The sequence below is a fragment of the Neodiprion virginianus genome, chromosome 4, assembly GCF_021901495.1.
Source record: "Neodiprion virginianus isolate iyNeoVirg1 chromosome 4, iyNeoVirg1.1, whole genome shotgun sequence".
Classification (NCBI taxonomy): domain Eukaryota; kingdom Metazoa; phylum Arthropoda; class Insecta; order Hymenoptera; family Diprionidae; genus Neodiprion; species Neodiprion virginianus.
Genome location: NC_060880.1, coordinates 25,071,617 through 25,088,051, shown reverse-complemented (window position 1 = coordinate 25,088,051; position 16,435 = coordinate 25,071,617). Strand labels below are relative to the sequence as shown.

The window sequence follows — 16,435 nt, the reverse complement described above, 5'->3', positions numbered from 1 at the left end:
ATGCGATTTTATCTGTTCTTTCCTATCCCGTCCTATCCGCGACAATGCCACCTCTCACAACCTATTCGTTTCAATTATTCATTTAGAATAGGGGGATTGCAAATTCTAATCCGATTCTGTTCTTTCCATGCGAATCAATTCGTTTCAAAGAATATGAAAGCATACGAATCGGATTCGGATGAATTGTATTTTTTGAAACGAATGGATTCGGATGGAAAGAACAGAATCGGGAAATTGCAATCCCATATTCTAAATGAATAATTGAAATGAATAGGCTATAAGAGGTGGCATTGTCGCGGATCGGACGGGATAGGAAAGAACAGATAAAATCGAATATAAACGAAGATACAAATTAAAACGCACAGTTTCTCATTGGAATAAAACATGCTTAATTCGGTAAACTAAAGAAACGGGATCCATAATTCTGCTAATAGTTCCGTTTCTATTCTTTTTCAGTTGTTGGAATTGAAAAATGGTTGCAGAGTTACAGGAAATAAGAAATTCAATCTCGTTCTTATTCAAATGCTTGGAAATGGTCAAGAGACTCGAATACGGAGTCTTTTGAGAGCAAGATTTCTGTGATCGTTTGACGCTGTGGATTACAAAAGTCAGTAACATCACGGTATATCGCGACCTTCCTAACCTTACCCGTTCCCCAACGGAACCACCCAACGGAAAAGAGAGACTCACACACACATGCATAAACCCCGCGACGGATCCCAAAACGTCCACCTACCTACCCGGTTACCTATATTCGATCTAAACGATTCGCCATTTTTTCCAACACACATCATTCTTCATCATTCGCGCCGTGGTCGCTGACTTACATTTTCGTTGGTTACCTGTTGGGAACAAAATGTTTTCATATCATAGTCTGCCTACTCAGAATACAGTATCGCGGTTATGTCCCGTCAACTCTAGTGTTGTATGTATTATTTTAGTAAATGTTGGCAGACTATCGGTACATTAACATTTTGTAAAATAGATTAAAAACATCCTGTATGCCAATTAGCATTTTTCTAAGCGAGCTAAGCCTGCAGTTGATCAATATTTAATGACTTTTAAAGGGTTGAAAATGATATATAATAATATAAGATGCAATTTCACTACGTTACGTTATGCCAGACTTTGGAATTTTATCGATTTATCAATATTGTGAATAATTGAATACGTTCAAACCTCAGGTGAACCCATCACTTAAACGACATCATCGGTAAATTCAAACGTAGATTATTACATCATTTGCGAAACACAATTCGATCTCGCGAGTGCCGAGTAAGCGATGGTTACCTGTCGCGATGCTCATTCCACTTTTAGCAGCGTGCAAAATTTCTAACTTCGAGTAAGCTACGGTACATTAAATTGCGAAAAAAAATTATTGGACTGCAAGTGAAGCACGTTGTGATCGTGAATGAGCCTATCCATGCAGCTAAGAAATCGAAGATTTGTGTAACAATTGTTACCGCCACGCCACGTGACACAGGAATCCCAGGGAAATACCCATAACCTAACACATGCAAACTCACCAACGTTGCCGAGAAAGGGAAAAGTTACTCGGAAGTCTCAGGCTAAATCTGTGAAAAACAAAATATAACACTTGAATTAATTTAGTAAATTGGCTTTTCAGACTTCAAATTAATTATTACTGTTGTCTAGTTTCATATTTATGCATTGCATGTTATACAAGAACAAAAGTTCGGCACTAAATTCACCACCTTGAATTATCAATCAATAATTAAAATAAGGATTGTTACCTCGACTCTGGGCTGCTCGACACTACATGTAGTAGTTGTTGTAGCATCTCAGGTTTATTGGTGACGCGACGCACTTGTCACGTCATTTAGATCTTCACTCATCACTTGTAATCCAAAAATCCGCACTGCAATAACACTTGATTCTACACTCACTTTTTGTACTGTTGCTGTCTGTTTCGACCGACTGAATAAACTTGCTAACAATGCAACTGCGCATTTGCCGAAAATCGGCTAAAGAAATCATAAAATTGACACACGACTCATCGAAAAAAAAGTAGACTTCACTGAAATCTGAAGTTATACAAAACAATGAAAACTCGAGACACGAAACACACTGATCGAACAACGCGACACAACTTGATCAACACGGTTTTAATGTTGAGCCGATACCGGTAACCCGTGATTTCGTCCCGATTGCTCGGAAACGACTGATGCCGCATGGCGCTCAGAAGAGTCTTGTATCAATTCTCTGAGTGACGGAAGATAATAATTCTCCCTCCCTCTTTGTTACTCTTCCCATGGAGTGGGGGTTGATTGAGTTGAATCGCGAATATCTCGAGCACGGTGATAGATACGGCAAAACAAACGAAATTTTGGAGGTCACCTGAAGGCGAAATGACGTAGCTGTCCGTGTCATGACGTACCATCCTGATTCTTATCCAGACCTGTTCGCGTCCTGAGAAATGTTCTGCAAACTCAGCGATGCCGGAACGGCGGGCCGCGAATCTTGCGTCGCAAAAATCGCGGACCCAGTTCGGAACCTAGAAGCCTGACAATAATGTGGAATGATAACTGATGATAAATAAAACCGTCTGTACGAGGTTGAGATTATCGAACGATGAGAATGAATATTTGCTGTTGGACTGTTGAGATTGCGAACTTTTTTCCGCTGCCAAACCGTTCATCGTGCTTTTATGGTCGATTCTTGGCGCAAAATATTTACCGCCAGATCAGAATTGAATGACACTTTCCGACGTAGCTTCTTGTTTTGTAGCCGTTTTTCAGTTCCTCTACGTGCCGCTAGTAGACTTCTGACGCGTCACCAGAGATGAGTGGGGAGATCTCTGACGCTCGGCTTTTGTGATGCCAGCTAGGTTGGAGCATCGACGCGACACCTAGGCGGCCATGCACCGAAGGCGGCCCACAATCGTGTGCCAGGCATGAAATTAGGCGGGCTCGCAGAGTATATATAGATATACTCGGTCGATCGAGCAGGTGGCGCTCCCAGTGCTGTCAGCAATCTTTTAGGTTTTTTGCCCTGCCGGGTTCGTGAGTAGCTCTGCCTCTGTCCTAAAGAGTTTTTAGCGCCGTCAGCTAATTTTAGAACGTACTATCATTTATTTCTCGTTTCAGTGCAATTTGAATCAGTCTTTCATCCTTTTCAAAGTTTTGGCTCGAGGCTACCAGTTGTGGACACCTAACGTAACGAATACGACCGTGGTGGCACGGTAGTAGCCTGTAGTTGCCTTTCTCACTTTCGTGTTTGAATGCGTATGGTCTGTGGCGATGGCGGGCGGTGATTCAGGCCCTTGTCTGAAGTGAAAGGATTTTGAAAAAATCGAAATATTAAGTAGAATGAATTGTCGTTGATCACTGTAAGTCATACAGGCACGCGACTAACGCCGGTCAAGAGGTTTGCACGGTATAAATCGTCCGCAATACGTCAAGTACATGAAAAAATCGTGGTTCCTTTTTATTGTGAGCTGGTACAGATGCGTGGTGATCAGATCGCTCGTCGTGTGTGATTCACGCTTTAGGGGCTCCCGGATGGCCAATATCCATTCTCTTCTTTCCTGCACTTCAAATATCGGTCCGTCTGCAACGAACTTGACATTTCCTCCTCATCCCACGGCTAAAACATACCTTCTTTTTTTTTGATCTTTCAGCTGTATTTTCCAAACGGCCGGTGGAATTATGTTTCAAATGCTCTGTTCTGTCACAATTAGTGCAGTGTCGGGCATGCTTTTCATCAACTAGATCTTTGACTATCCTCGACTGTGATACACTTAAGGCTGCTGAAGGTTCAAATAATAAATGGTAAACCTGTAACGCTGAATTCGTACATACATATGTATTTTTTTGTCTAATCTAAACCAAAGAGAACTTTAGTTAATACCCGATAAACTTGTAGTGTTGGAACAAAATTTGTCTATTATAACTGTGAATAATCTACATTTGTAAGTCAACGTTTTATTCATATTCGTTACATGTACTCATTGTTGTTCCTCGTACTTGCTCTCAACTTGTCTCTTACCAATTATTTGAAACTGAACATAGCTGTAAACATTTTCCTGCCTTTTAATACCGTTCAAAATTTTATTAATTTAGTAGTTGTCTTGCAGTAATATTTTATTGCTTCTCAATAATACATGTGATTTTGCATTCAATCTTCCATATTAATGGCTATTTTTACTACGGAACAAATCTACATGGATCACTCTGAGCACTCCAAATGTGTGTACGTCCTAAATTTATCACTGAGCTTGAATTAGGTTTGGTCTTTGTTATACTGTCACTTTTGTTTTGATAAATTGTTATATTCCATTGCTATCCTAAGCCAAAACACGCATGTAAGAAAAATACTGCGGGTGTTTCTCGCCTTTGGGTGGTCGTAAATTAATATAACAAAAAGTCTGTTAGGTACAAGATTTCTGTATGAAAATGCAATACAGTTTTTTATTCATAGTTTGAAATCTTTAATAAACTTTGTAGATAGTTTGCCAGCTCTTGTCTCATTAACCTTGAAACAATGAAGATAAATATCATCACTTAGTGCAGAGAACTTGAAAATAAAATCCAGTAACAAACAAGTAGTTTTATCGCTATCGATAATTTCGACTTGTTTATTGATGAAACTGAAACCTGACTGCCCAACATTAAAAAGTTTTAGTCATTTGGATACACGACTATTTGCAATAAAAAGAAAAATTGGAAAAGTACAGAACTTAATACGTGCAGATGAGAATGTAACTACTTTTTTGATTAGCTTATACTGAAATAAGTCTGAAACAAGTTGATTCGCATTGTTATTATACTCATCTATTTAATCTGTGCCAGAAATTTCCGCGAAAGATGCAAATGAATGTAACTGCAATGTTGAATAATGGAACTACAGTAGAGCAATGATTTGTTCAAACTCATAAAATATATTTATTTAAAATCGTTCAACATGTTTACAATAGATTTTTATTTCACCTCGAGACAAAATTGACGATTCTCCTTTGTTTTACAACGTAAGCTCATTTATAATAACATGTAAAAATCAATGACATGTCTCATTGTTACGAGATTGAAGTACACAACGTTATCATAGTGAAAAATGAGGTAAAAATTCATTATTTTCTTATTTTAGAATGATGGTCAAGAAAGTAAGATTTCAAAATATGAGTATGTCTTAGATCATAACAGTTCACTGAATTTGAAACAATGCCAAATTCGTGAAAAAAAAGATTTTTTCTCAGCATAAATCGTTACGATAACGTTATTAACTTCTACATGATTCATTTTTGCATGACTTTTCAAATGAGTGAACTAAACGTGGAATCAGAAATTGTGATTCGGATAATCCCTAATATGTACAATTGATATTTAGATAACTGACGTTTTACTTTAAGATTACATCAAAAATCAGACCCACTCAAGTTATGAAGCTGAAGTTAATAATGTCAACGTAATGAAATATTAAGAAAAAAATCATTATTGCACAATTTTAAAACGACTGTCAAGAAGTTGCCTCTGCAAAATATGAGTATATTTTATTTATCGTCGTTTACTAAATTTCAGACATTCCTAAAGGTGTGAAGTAACGATTTTTCCTCAACATGTATTGTTACAGTATGGTTACTAACTTCATCCATACCTTAAGTTACTACTTGATCTCGTATTTCCATCGAATATCATGAGTTTTAATCTTTATATTAGATAGTAGTACATAGATGCATACAAAGTTCAAGTTCGTAACACTGAAATATTTTTTTTTTTTTCAATTGATATTTTGCCAAATCCGAATTGTAAGAAATGCATTAAACGGTAAATTAAGGCTTTGTCAGAGCAGAGTTTACTCACTTTGCCATTAGAACCCTGACAATCTTGTTCAAAAATTGTTACATAATGATTTGTTTTTATAGGTTTTTCGAGCCATATTAAATTTCAACATCGCAGATACATTCGGCTGAAAAGTTACAGTACAATATGATATGAGCACATTAATAATTAGATGGTTTCAAATTACTTCAATGTTTTTAGAAGTTTTTGAAACATTTTGAACTAATTAATGATTTAAGTGTAAAAAACGATGACCTACGTTTAATAACTATTACATTATGTTCACTAGTGAATAAGTGGAAGCTCAGCTATAAAGGAAAGGTAAAGAAAACTAAACACCACGAAGAGCATAATGTCAGATGAAGAAGACAAACCTCCGGCACCACCGGTTCGCCTCACCTCAAACAGGTACTGTTACAACACTAAATTTAATGTTTCAAATATTGAATTACCATGTGATCCTTGTTATCACTTTATATATTCAAGGTTTTACATGCAATGAAATTAAAGTTCGTAATGTAAACATAATGATGGATTTTCAAGAAGAATCGTTGTTTCGTAACTGCAGGGTTAGCTGAACTATCACAAACCCTAATAAAGCCAAACATACTCATACTTTGATAACTTTAATGCTGTTACGTGCAGTGTTCGGATCTGGCATAAAAGATTTTATTGAAGTCAGTAAATAATCAAATCTTTCATTCAACGATCATAGCTGTTATATTAGCTGCAAATTTGGTTCATGGTCTTTTCTTTGCAATATGCGGAGTCCCTTGCCCCCTAAAAATAGAGAAACAACCACTAAACTTGTAACTGCTAAATATAAAAGCCCTCCCATTCAGGAACCACTCTATAATATATGTTCAGAGACCAAAGTCATTAAAAATATTCTCTTTCAAGTTTTCACACACACGTCATCTTACAAGTTTCACATATATGTACATGCTTATAGGGTATAGGAATCAGCTCAGCAGGTGTAATTGGATTATTATGTTCACAATATGAAACCGGACAACTGTATTATATCATAGTATATAATTTTATGATACGTTTGAATGACGAATATGTACCAGATTTTGTTACATAATAAATAATAGAAGCTTCATCCCCCCTTAAATCAGAATTTACAGTCAAAATCAGTATTCCACAGAATTAATATGAATATGATTTAAATAATGTAACAATCATAATAACCATTAATTTACATCCCTATTTGATTATAAAAAATGATATATTTATCAATAAAATCTCTTTCATTATAGAGGTGAGTCAACGCCTAATTTGCCTGTTGACATGCGTCCTTTGCCTAAAGAACCGGACTCGGATGAGCGTAAGAAAAAAACTTTGAAAGGCAAGATGAAGGTGAAGGATGGCAAAGACAAGCCGAACATAAGTTATCCAACTAATTTTGAACATACGGTACATGTTGGATTCGATGCTGTTACCGGCGAATTTACGGTAAGCGCAATAAAAATTTTGCAATTTATTATTACAATTAACAATGCACTCGCTTTTCGCTTTGCTATTGGTTTGTTGGTATGGAACATCTAAATAAATCACATGCAGTAATTAATATGGGTTCAAAATCTTTTACTATTCACTTTTTAATTCTCCTTATTATGATCGACATAGAAACGGTTTACCATTAGTTTTTAAAAAAATCATATATTTATCTAGATCTTTCCATACAAACCGACCAAGTTAAAGTTATAAAACACAGTGTTCACATATGTTATGAACAGTGTGGCGTTGTGGTCGGTAATTGGTATGGTGCTTCTTATGTCTATTTTTTTTTCTTTCACGTAAAAGACTAACGCAACACGTATTTTTTTCAAGCTGCCGTTGAAAGTAAGTAAATTGAATTGACCACAGATTTAGCTCATCTATACCTGAATCACTGCCTTATGTGTTTTGGTTACTGTACAATTTGTTTTTGTTGCAGTCTATAAAACCCAAATTTTTATTTTTTTTTATTTCTCCTGAATTCAAATCTAGCCTAGCAGCTTTTGTAGATTCTTACTTGTGTGGAAGCTTTAGTCATTGTGGCTTACAGGTTCTTAACTTATTTCACCTTCTGAAGTAAAGTAATTATTGTCATATTATTGAAACGTAGCATGTTGGTGACTTTTCATAAAATCAAGTTTTAAGTTTTTACAATAATGTCGAGCATACTGTACATAAAAATTTATCATCAAAATAAATATTGCTCCATAAATTCAGACATAAGAAACTATAGTAACTGTGCATCCAAGGAACGATTCCGCCGAAATTTATTAAATTTTTGCTCGCAATTTTCTACTCTAAACAGTTGAACACATATTACCCTCAAATTTCAAGTATCTAATAGAATTTTCGTAGTGAAAGAAATATATCATAATAGATGTTCAGGTAAGTGAGGGTGACAATACAGTTTAGCGTTGTAGCAAACTATTTGTCTAGTTGTAGTCAGACTTTAATCGATGTCAACTCTGAGTACAATGGACTGTTTTTTTCACAGGGGATGCCGGAAGCATGGGCTAGGCTACTGATGTCTAGCAACATCAGTAAGCAGGAGCAAAAGAAAAATCCTCAAGCAGTACTAGATGTCTTGAATTGGTATGATAATAGTAGCAAAGAAGCAAAGGGCTCAAAGTATATGACTACTACTAAAATGGTTGGGGTTGTTGGTGAGTTGAGTATTTTATTTGAATCGAACTATGCTAACGTAATTGAAACTATTTTGAATCATTATTCGATTTTAAATAGTATTTTTCAAATTTTCTATTACTGTGTAGTGATAAACCCTTGGTTTTCTCATTGAAATGTCATTCCTCAGCATTATTACTTCGTTGTAATTGATAAGTGGTAATATTTTCCAATTCAAGTAGAATGTTACGTATATTACACACTTCTTTCTTCATTACATCTGTCCTCTGTCACAAAAACCACAGCTTAATTGTACTGTAACATTTGGCATAGCGCCGATTGAACGGGCCAGCAGTCCGCGAAGTCTGGGCATGGGAACTGGTATCAACATTGGAACCGTTCGTGGTCAGGCCATGTCCCAAGCTTCCGGGAGTTCCCATTCACAACATTCACTAAGCAGGTAGGGATATTTTCTTCATTTTTACTATATACTAAATTTTCAAATACAAATTTAAAAACAATTCACTCTATTTTGTTATCAATATGTGATAGTCTTAATATTTATCCATGCATAACTATCAAACAACTTTTTTCTTAATAACTACAATTTTTAGCGAACATAACACTGATATTGCTAAATCTATAACTTTATAGCGAGAATAAATTGAATTAATACTTGTAGCCACAATTTGGCTGCACGATGTGTAAAATTACGAATTAAACCTTATGGAATTTGAAGTAAACTCTTTATTCATCTAAACCAATATTTAGGGTGAGCAGTAGCAGTCCAAGCAGTACTCCAACAGATGCTTGTGCAACCAGTTCAGAACAAGAAGATGAACCACCTCCTCCACCGATTACCGCCAGACCTGAGCGTACCAAATCTATTGTAAGTAAAAATGTTTGGCATACTAAAGTATTTTATTTAGTAATTATCAAACGAAGAATTTTTTTTGGAATGTATGTTTCAAATTTATATTTAAGCAAGCATCGAATAACAATGTATTATCATTGTTCGTGGTTTTGTATTCTAGTATACCAAACCAATTGAAGAAGAACCACCTTTGCCATTACCAACATCATTGGGGTCCCCACAGCGAAATGGAACGCAGCAACAGCAACCATCAGGACTCGATAGAAATAAAAACCAGGCTACACCCACACCGACGACTACTGACCAATCAAGACCCACGCAAAGTGATAAAGCCAGAAAAAAGAAAATGTCTGATGACGAAATATTGGAGAAACTTAGAACCATTGTCAGCGTTGGAGATCCAAATAGAAAATATACAAAGATGGAAAAAATCGGGCAAGGGTAAGTATTAACTGTTTATAGGGAATTCCCCCAATTACAAGCACAACTTGCAAATACGAAGAAAGAAATTTGCCTGTAATAGTTGGAAGCAAGAGCAAAATTAACAATTCGAAATTTTCCCAATCAGGGGTTGTAAAGACCTACAATTTAGAGATACTCATAACTAGATACACACAAATTTTGACAGTAAGGTCCCTTTTTGGCATTTGGAAGTCGTGAGGATAGCTAGTAGAATTTCTTTTACATTACTTGTTATGTATTTTATCAGTTTCAAATAATCATTTTTAAAGAAAAAAAGTATATGTATTTCAAACTAGAAGGCTCAGATCTTCAAAAGCTTTGGTCTGAACACCTTATCCATATGTATAAGAAACATGTCTTTTATTTGGGAACAAACCTCTGGTGAATTTGTCAAATAGAGACGAAGTTAGAGAGGCGTAGACCTAGAAATTTTTTCACAAGGACTAGTGTGTTCTAATACGAATATACTGGACAGTACTTTCACTCAGATACATATGGCATGGCAATCGGTTGTTAAATTAATAAATCTTATTAAATTTAGAGGATGTATAAAACTAACATTAACAAATCAATTTTTTGTATAGTGCTTCAGGAACAGTGTATACGGCGATTGAGACCTCCACGGGAATGGAAGTAGCGATAAAACAGATGAACCTCTCACAACAGCCGAAGAAAGAGCTGATAATAAATGAAATTCTTGTCATGCGGGAGAACAAGCACGCCAACGTTGTTAATTATTTGGACAGTTACTTAGTTGGTGAAGAACTATGGGTGGTTATGGAATATTTACCTGGTGGTAGTTTAACCGATGTTGTAACTGAAACGTGTATGGATGAAGGACAAATAGCTGCGGTGTGTAGAGAAGTGCTTCAAGCTCTCGAATTTCTGCATTGCAACCAAGTGATACACAGGGATATCAAGTCGGACAATATTTTGCTGGGATTAGATGGAGGTGTCAAGCTTACAGACTTTGGCTTCTGTGCTCAGATTTCACCCGAACAGAGTAAGAGAACCACAATGGTCGGCACTCCATATTGGATGGCACCTGAAGTAGTAACGCGGAAACAATATGGCCCAAAGGTATTTATTAATACGAAAGTCATTAACTTTGAATTCAATTCTATATGTGAACTTTTATTTTAATTGATCATCATTTTGTTTTATTAACTTTGTCACGTTGGGCAGTTTTGAAAAGTGTATACTCAGCCAATCTGTACAAAATATTTATTTTCACCAAGAGAATTTATTATCATCAAGTTGTATATGATATTGTTATCGTGTACGAGAAGTGATGAAAAATCTGTCCTTTTTTTTGTTTAAATAGAATCACTTCTGTTCAATGACCCTTCAAGATATAACAATGGCATTCCCTATTTCGGGTCGATGTATTTTGGATTTGTAGAGAGATTTGTATCGTTTATCCCACACCACCATCATTACACTATACAGGACTCAAGCCTGAGTTTTAAATAAATTTTCATTACAATTTACCAACGATTTCAAAACAATAATCTAAACTGAAATTACATTTAGACAAGGTTCCAACGGATCTTATTAAATTCTAGTACGACTATATATAAATTCATACTACGCATATATTCATTTGTATGATTATTTCTAACTTATTAACGATTTGTTGATATTGAACCTCTCGTGTTTTTCTTTTAAAGATAAATGTATTATTATTGTTTCCCACATAACTTGTATTGTATGTAAAATATATGCAAATTACAATTAAATTTCAGGTGGATATATGGTCACTGGGTATAATGGCTATCGAAATGATTGAAGGAGAACCACCGTATTTGAATGAAAACCCTCTGAGAGCCCTATATTTGATAGCAACTAATGGTAAACCAGAAATTAAGGAAAAAGAAAAACTGTCTGGGATATTCCAAGACTTCTTAGACCAATGTCTTGAAGTTGAAGTCGAAAAACGTTCCTCGGCCTCGGAGCTTCTAAAGGTTTGATTATTGCTTATTTACGTATCGTATTGCTGCAAACATAAGTCGATGTTTTCTGTCATCGACAGTACCCGACAAAATCGTTCTCATCTTATATGCGAATCCATCATGTGCGCGGGTAACTAAAAAAAACAACTTGGAATACTGTCCCAGAATTGGGGGTCGTTTTATATGCTGGGTGGGCTTATACTCGGAACAACAGGGTTTATAACATTTGGTTTCATAGACGAACACTAGAGCAGTTTACCTATAATGTTCATGGCGGTGAAATGCGGCGATATCTCTAGTTTGGATAGTAGTGTTTCAGATTAGGAAAATATTTATTTTTTATTTTGCTTGAACAAAGTATGTATGTTACTGAGTACAGCAATATAATGGATGAAGTCCTCAAAGTATATGATTTTCAGCTCATTTCTAAAACGTGACTTTTTCCCATTTAAATAATGTGCAAAAGGAAGGATACAAATTCCAATTTCTTCGCAGAATTAGTATGGTTTGACACTCACCACATTTTAATACAAATTACAATACGTTTGTTCTTGTCGATCTTGGAAGATCGGCTTTGGCCACTATTTTGAGCAAAACAAGACTGTTATCTTTTATGAAGATATTCTAATTATCTGCACGATCATAATCATACTCACGATTATTTTGGGAAATCCCGCAATGAAACTTTAATATGTATGTTTTTTTAAATATTACTTGAATGGTAAAATTCACATGTTGTGAGGTATAACTTCAGTTAAAAATGCTTCGAAAAGATTTTTGGACAAGAAAAACTGTTCTTTAGACCTTTTTCTAACAAAATAATAATATTGCATATCCTAGTATGAAACATTCTACTGGCTACCCAGCAGTTTATCAGCTGCAATTATTAATTAACGAGTGAAAAGTCGTCCGTCAATGCCTGAATGATTGAGTATGGTGTCCAGCGACAGGGAATTTCCGGAAAACTCGAAATTATACAGGAACTTGAAAGTGTCCTTGAAAATGTCGTAAATGTACAGGAATTTCATGTAGCAATCGGCAATTGTGTCATCAAATTAAACTTGCGTAAAATTTTGGCCTAAGTCTAATAATGGGAGCCCTTACTCAACTCGTTTCACATTAAAAACATATCTTCGAAATATTATATAATAACTCATCTAGTTATATTATTAATAAATGTAAGTCATGTAAGAGTTTATTCTTTTTTTCCCGTTAATTTTGTAACCACATCTTATATGCGTACAACTGCCATAGATACATTTCTTAAGCAGGCATAAGGATGCTTCACCCTTTTTTTTCGCAAATCCAAGTGATACGGAAATTTATGTTCATTGACGAGCATATTATTTACAATAATTATCATCCGTGTTTAAAGATTACTATTTAGAACAACTGTTATTTAGTAGTTATGCAGCGGTGGAGGTATTGTGTTGAGTTCATAGAATACCACTGTGCTAAAATTGACCAATTAACTTGAATGGAAGCAATTGATGGCAGCTGCCAGCCTGTAATGATCTTGTTGCTTCTTTGGAATTTTTCGACAGCTTTATACCTACATTTTGTCAAATGTAAAATAATCGGGTTTCTAGCTCATACACATTCAGCTTTCCAGAAAATTTAACACATTGAGATAAGGATTATTATCATTTTAACAGTGGAAATATCTTTTTTTTTTACTGAGAGCTGCAAGCTTGCCTAAAATACTATACGCTAAACAGTACGCACTAATGAGAAAATGTTGACATGCTCATGATACTTCTTGCACAAGATGCTAGGTCATCTTCAGTGAACTACTACCGTATGACTATTATTTTCCCAATATTTGTGTTACTTCCTCATTGGTTCACATACTGATAGATAACCACTGCCACTTAATTCGATGTGGAATGATTGAAGTAGTCGTAATGAACAATGGATTGAATGTATCGTCAGAATTATTATGAAAAGAGAATTAATTCACCTAGAGGTCGAATTATGTATATTGTTGAAGAAGTTGAATTCAAGTGAATTTGGTTTGAGAAGATTTATATTGTTAAGAATTAGATGAAGGTGCAATCGACTTGATGAGGTATGGAATAAGAAATAAGAATATGAGAATTGTGAAGGAGTTGGAAGAGTGCGGAAGCTACATTGAAATGACAATGTATCGTGTGACTTTGAAAGGATAGTTGTAGTATAAGCATCAAAAGCCAGCTATAGACTTACATTATCAGGAATAGGTATTAGTTGAAGGAAATAGTTATGAATTTTTCATTTTATTTTCAGCATCCTTTCCTGAAGTTGGCAAGGCCCTTGGCGTCATTGACACCGTTAATTATGGCAGCAAAAGAGGCAGCTAAAGGTCACTGAGTGAATAAGTGAAAGTGTTACAACTGGACATTCGAAACAATTGAAATAAGGACGAAACGGCCTCAGAGAAGATTTAAAGAAAAAATTTTTTTAAATTAAACACCCTCCCAAAACGGTAACGGCACAATAATTGAATAATATAATATTAATAAATAACGTATACATATAGCTAGGTAGAACGTATTTGATACTCTGTACAGTATCGAGTATTGATTCGGATTTTTCAAAAAAAATTCCACTTTTAACACTAAAGATCAATAAAGTTAATGAGAACCAAAAACGTGACAAATGATGCAAAGCTTGCTGTATGCAATAAATATTCCAGCAAGTGAAGCTTGATGTTTTGATGTCATCTTCAAAACGGAGATCAGAAAATTACTAATCCAATTGAACATTTCCGTCAGTGTTTGAAATAAATTATTCGTGTCACAAGAAGAGAAAAGAGAAAAAATCGGTACGCTCCAGTAGAAATAAAAATAAGCTGGTTTAGTACAGGTTCAACATGGTTTGCACGCAGAGCAAGGCCAAATAATCTATATTAATAAAGCAAAATTAAGTGGCAGTTATTTTTCAATGATATAAAGTTTCAAACTAGTATTATTTTTCACTTCAAAGTTCGAGCTAATTCAGCTAGGAAAATCCGTTACTTGTAGTAAACCTTGTTGATACTATGAGTAATCCTAAATTAATATAGTGTATCTGTACAAAGTGAAGCATTAGTGATTTTACAGTGAAATTGGCCACTTGTAAACTTGTGTAGGTATGCTGTTTGCCGCAAGAGTAAAAAGAGAAAATGCGTAACTAGCTCATTTTACTCTAAAAGCATGAATGCTTAGCGTTGTACATAATGAATAGTAAATGCATAGGCATGGTAGCCTGAATTGCTGTTTGGTAACAAAAAAAAAAAAATTGTAATGAAAAAAGTGGTCTTCGCATTGGACTTATATTTTTCAAGCAAGGTGTACGAAGTGAAATGAATGAGATGATTCATGATTTTCTTTTAACTTTGCATAAAAGGCAGTCTAGTAGTTTTTATTTTTGTTTTCCTCGTATTTTTCTAGCATTTATTATTTTTGTTATACTAATGCAACTGTGAAAATAGTTACATACATTATAAATCAACTTCCTTGAAAAAAATTACAATTATTTCATAATTTTTTATGAATCATTGGCACATGTACATACCGTAGTTACATAATTTTCATGCTAATATGAAACATAAATCGATAATAACGGGAAAAGTTGCTAATTTGCGGAGGTGATACTCGTAGCAGCACTATCAAGGCACGTTAGGACATCAGTTGCAGCTTTCTAATAAGTCTCTGTAAATATTTTTTGTTATCCATTTTTAATGTCGCAGTTTTACCCAATAAATCGTAATTCAAGCTATAAATGTATACAGAACAGATTTGTAGGTAAAAATGACCATGAACAGTTTTTTTGGTTCAACACCGGTAGAGTCGAATTATGTTCAACGTGCCTTGCAAAAATTGACCAGTGAAAGATTGAAAATCGGTTACACGTTCGAAGAGTAGAAACATTTTTTGACACTAAAAAGTGCCTGTCATGTCATGTTTAGAGACACATACGAACCCTGTGCAAGTTTGTTCGCCATTTTGAAATTATTGTACAGGTCGAGTGATTTAAAATTGTCAAAAATGCATAGACACGGTAATACTGATCTAAGATAAGGTTTCTGCGTGAGTATATTAACAATAATTTAGTATAAGTGCAGTATGCTTGTCTATATTGTCAAAAACGATGATCATAAATGAAACCTTGACATTTAGTTTAGAATGTCTAGATTTTTAGAATTGTGTAATTTTTTTAAAACAAACTTCTGTTACACATAGAACTTTGTATTGTATAACGTAAAAGTGAAAAAAATGTGAGAGTACGATAGTTATCGAATATAATAATTAATTAACATATATTGCATACAAGGAGAATAAAACACATATATTATTACATTTTAAAGAAGCATGTAACATGTATGTAATGAATTTATCATTTCATAGAACCCTTTTTAAAAAGCCTGATTAGTTTTTTATGATTAACGTTAATGTGTAACTATGTTTAAAACAATGAGAAAGCTCAGTTTGCATCAGGCTTAAAATTCGGTTTAATTTAGATTTGGCTTGATCAACTTTGTATTGCAATTCATTACGAAATTACAACAGAACATAATCGAAAAGCATTGTAAAGAACGTACAAAGCCACTACTGCACATTCACAACTCTAAATTATGCCAAACCTTGAAGCATTGCTAGAAATAAAGTAAAGAAATAATGCACATCTAGTATTAGTGCCGCTATAAGTATAAAAAAGGAAACAGTCTACTATGACATAAAAAAATATCTTGCACTATAAGCTGA

General features: G+C 34.7%; 1 protein-coding gene across 5 annotated transcripts; it reads left to right on the top strand.

Moving 5' to 3' along the window:
• The first annotated feature begins 3,247 nt into the window (after positions 1-3,247).
• On the top strand, positions 3,248-15,044 carry LOC124303205 (serine/threonine-protein kinase Pak). 5 transcript variants are annotated; one of them, XM_046760150.1, is made up of 12 exons: positions 3,248-3,396; positions 3,641-3,791; positions 6,088-6,206; positions 7,061-7,256; positions 7,635-7,646; positions 8,296-8,464; positions 8,757-8,883; positions 9,195-9,312; positions 9,458-9,738; positions 10,344-10,839; positions 11,505-11,723; positions 13,977-15,044. In XM_046760150.1, exons 3-12 carry the CDS (start codon positions 6,151-6,153, stop codon positions 14,058-14,060), a joined length of 1,758 nt encoding a protein of 585 aa, XP_046616106.1. In that variant the 5' UTR covers positions 3,248-3,396; positions 3,641-3,791; positions 6,088-6,150; the 3' UTR covers positions 14,061-15,044. The 5 variants fall into 5 exon arrangements, with proteins under 5 accessions (XP_046616106.1, XP_046616105.1, XP_046616107.1 ...); XM_046760149.1 differs by having other exon boundaries at positions 3,248-3,564; XM_046760151.1 differs by lacking the exon at positions 3,641-3,791.
• The last annotated feature ends 1,391 nt before the right edge of the window (positions 15,045-16,435 follow it).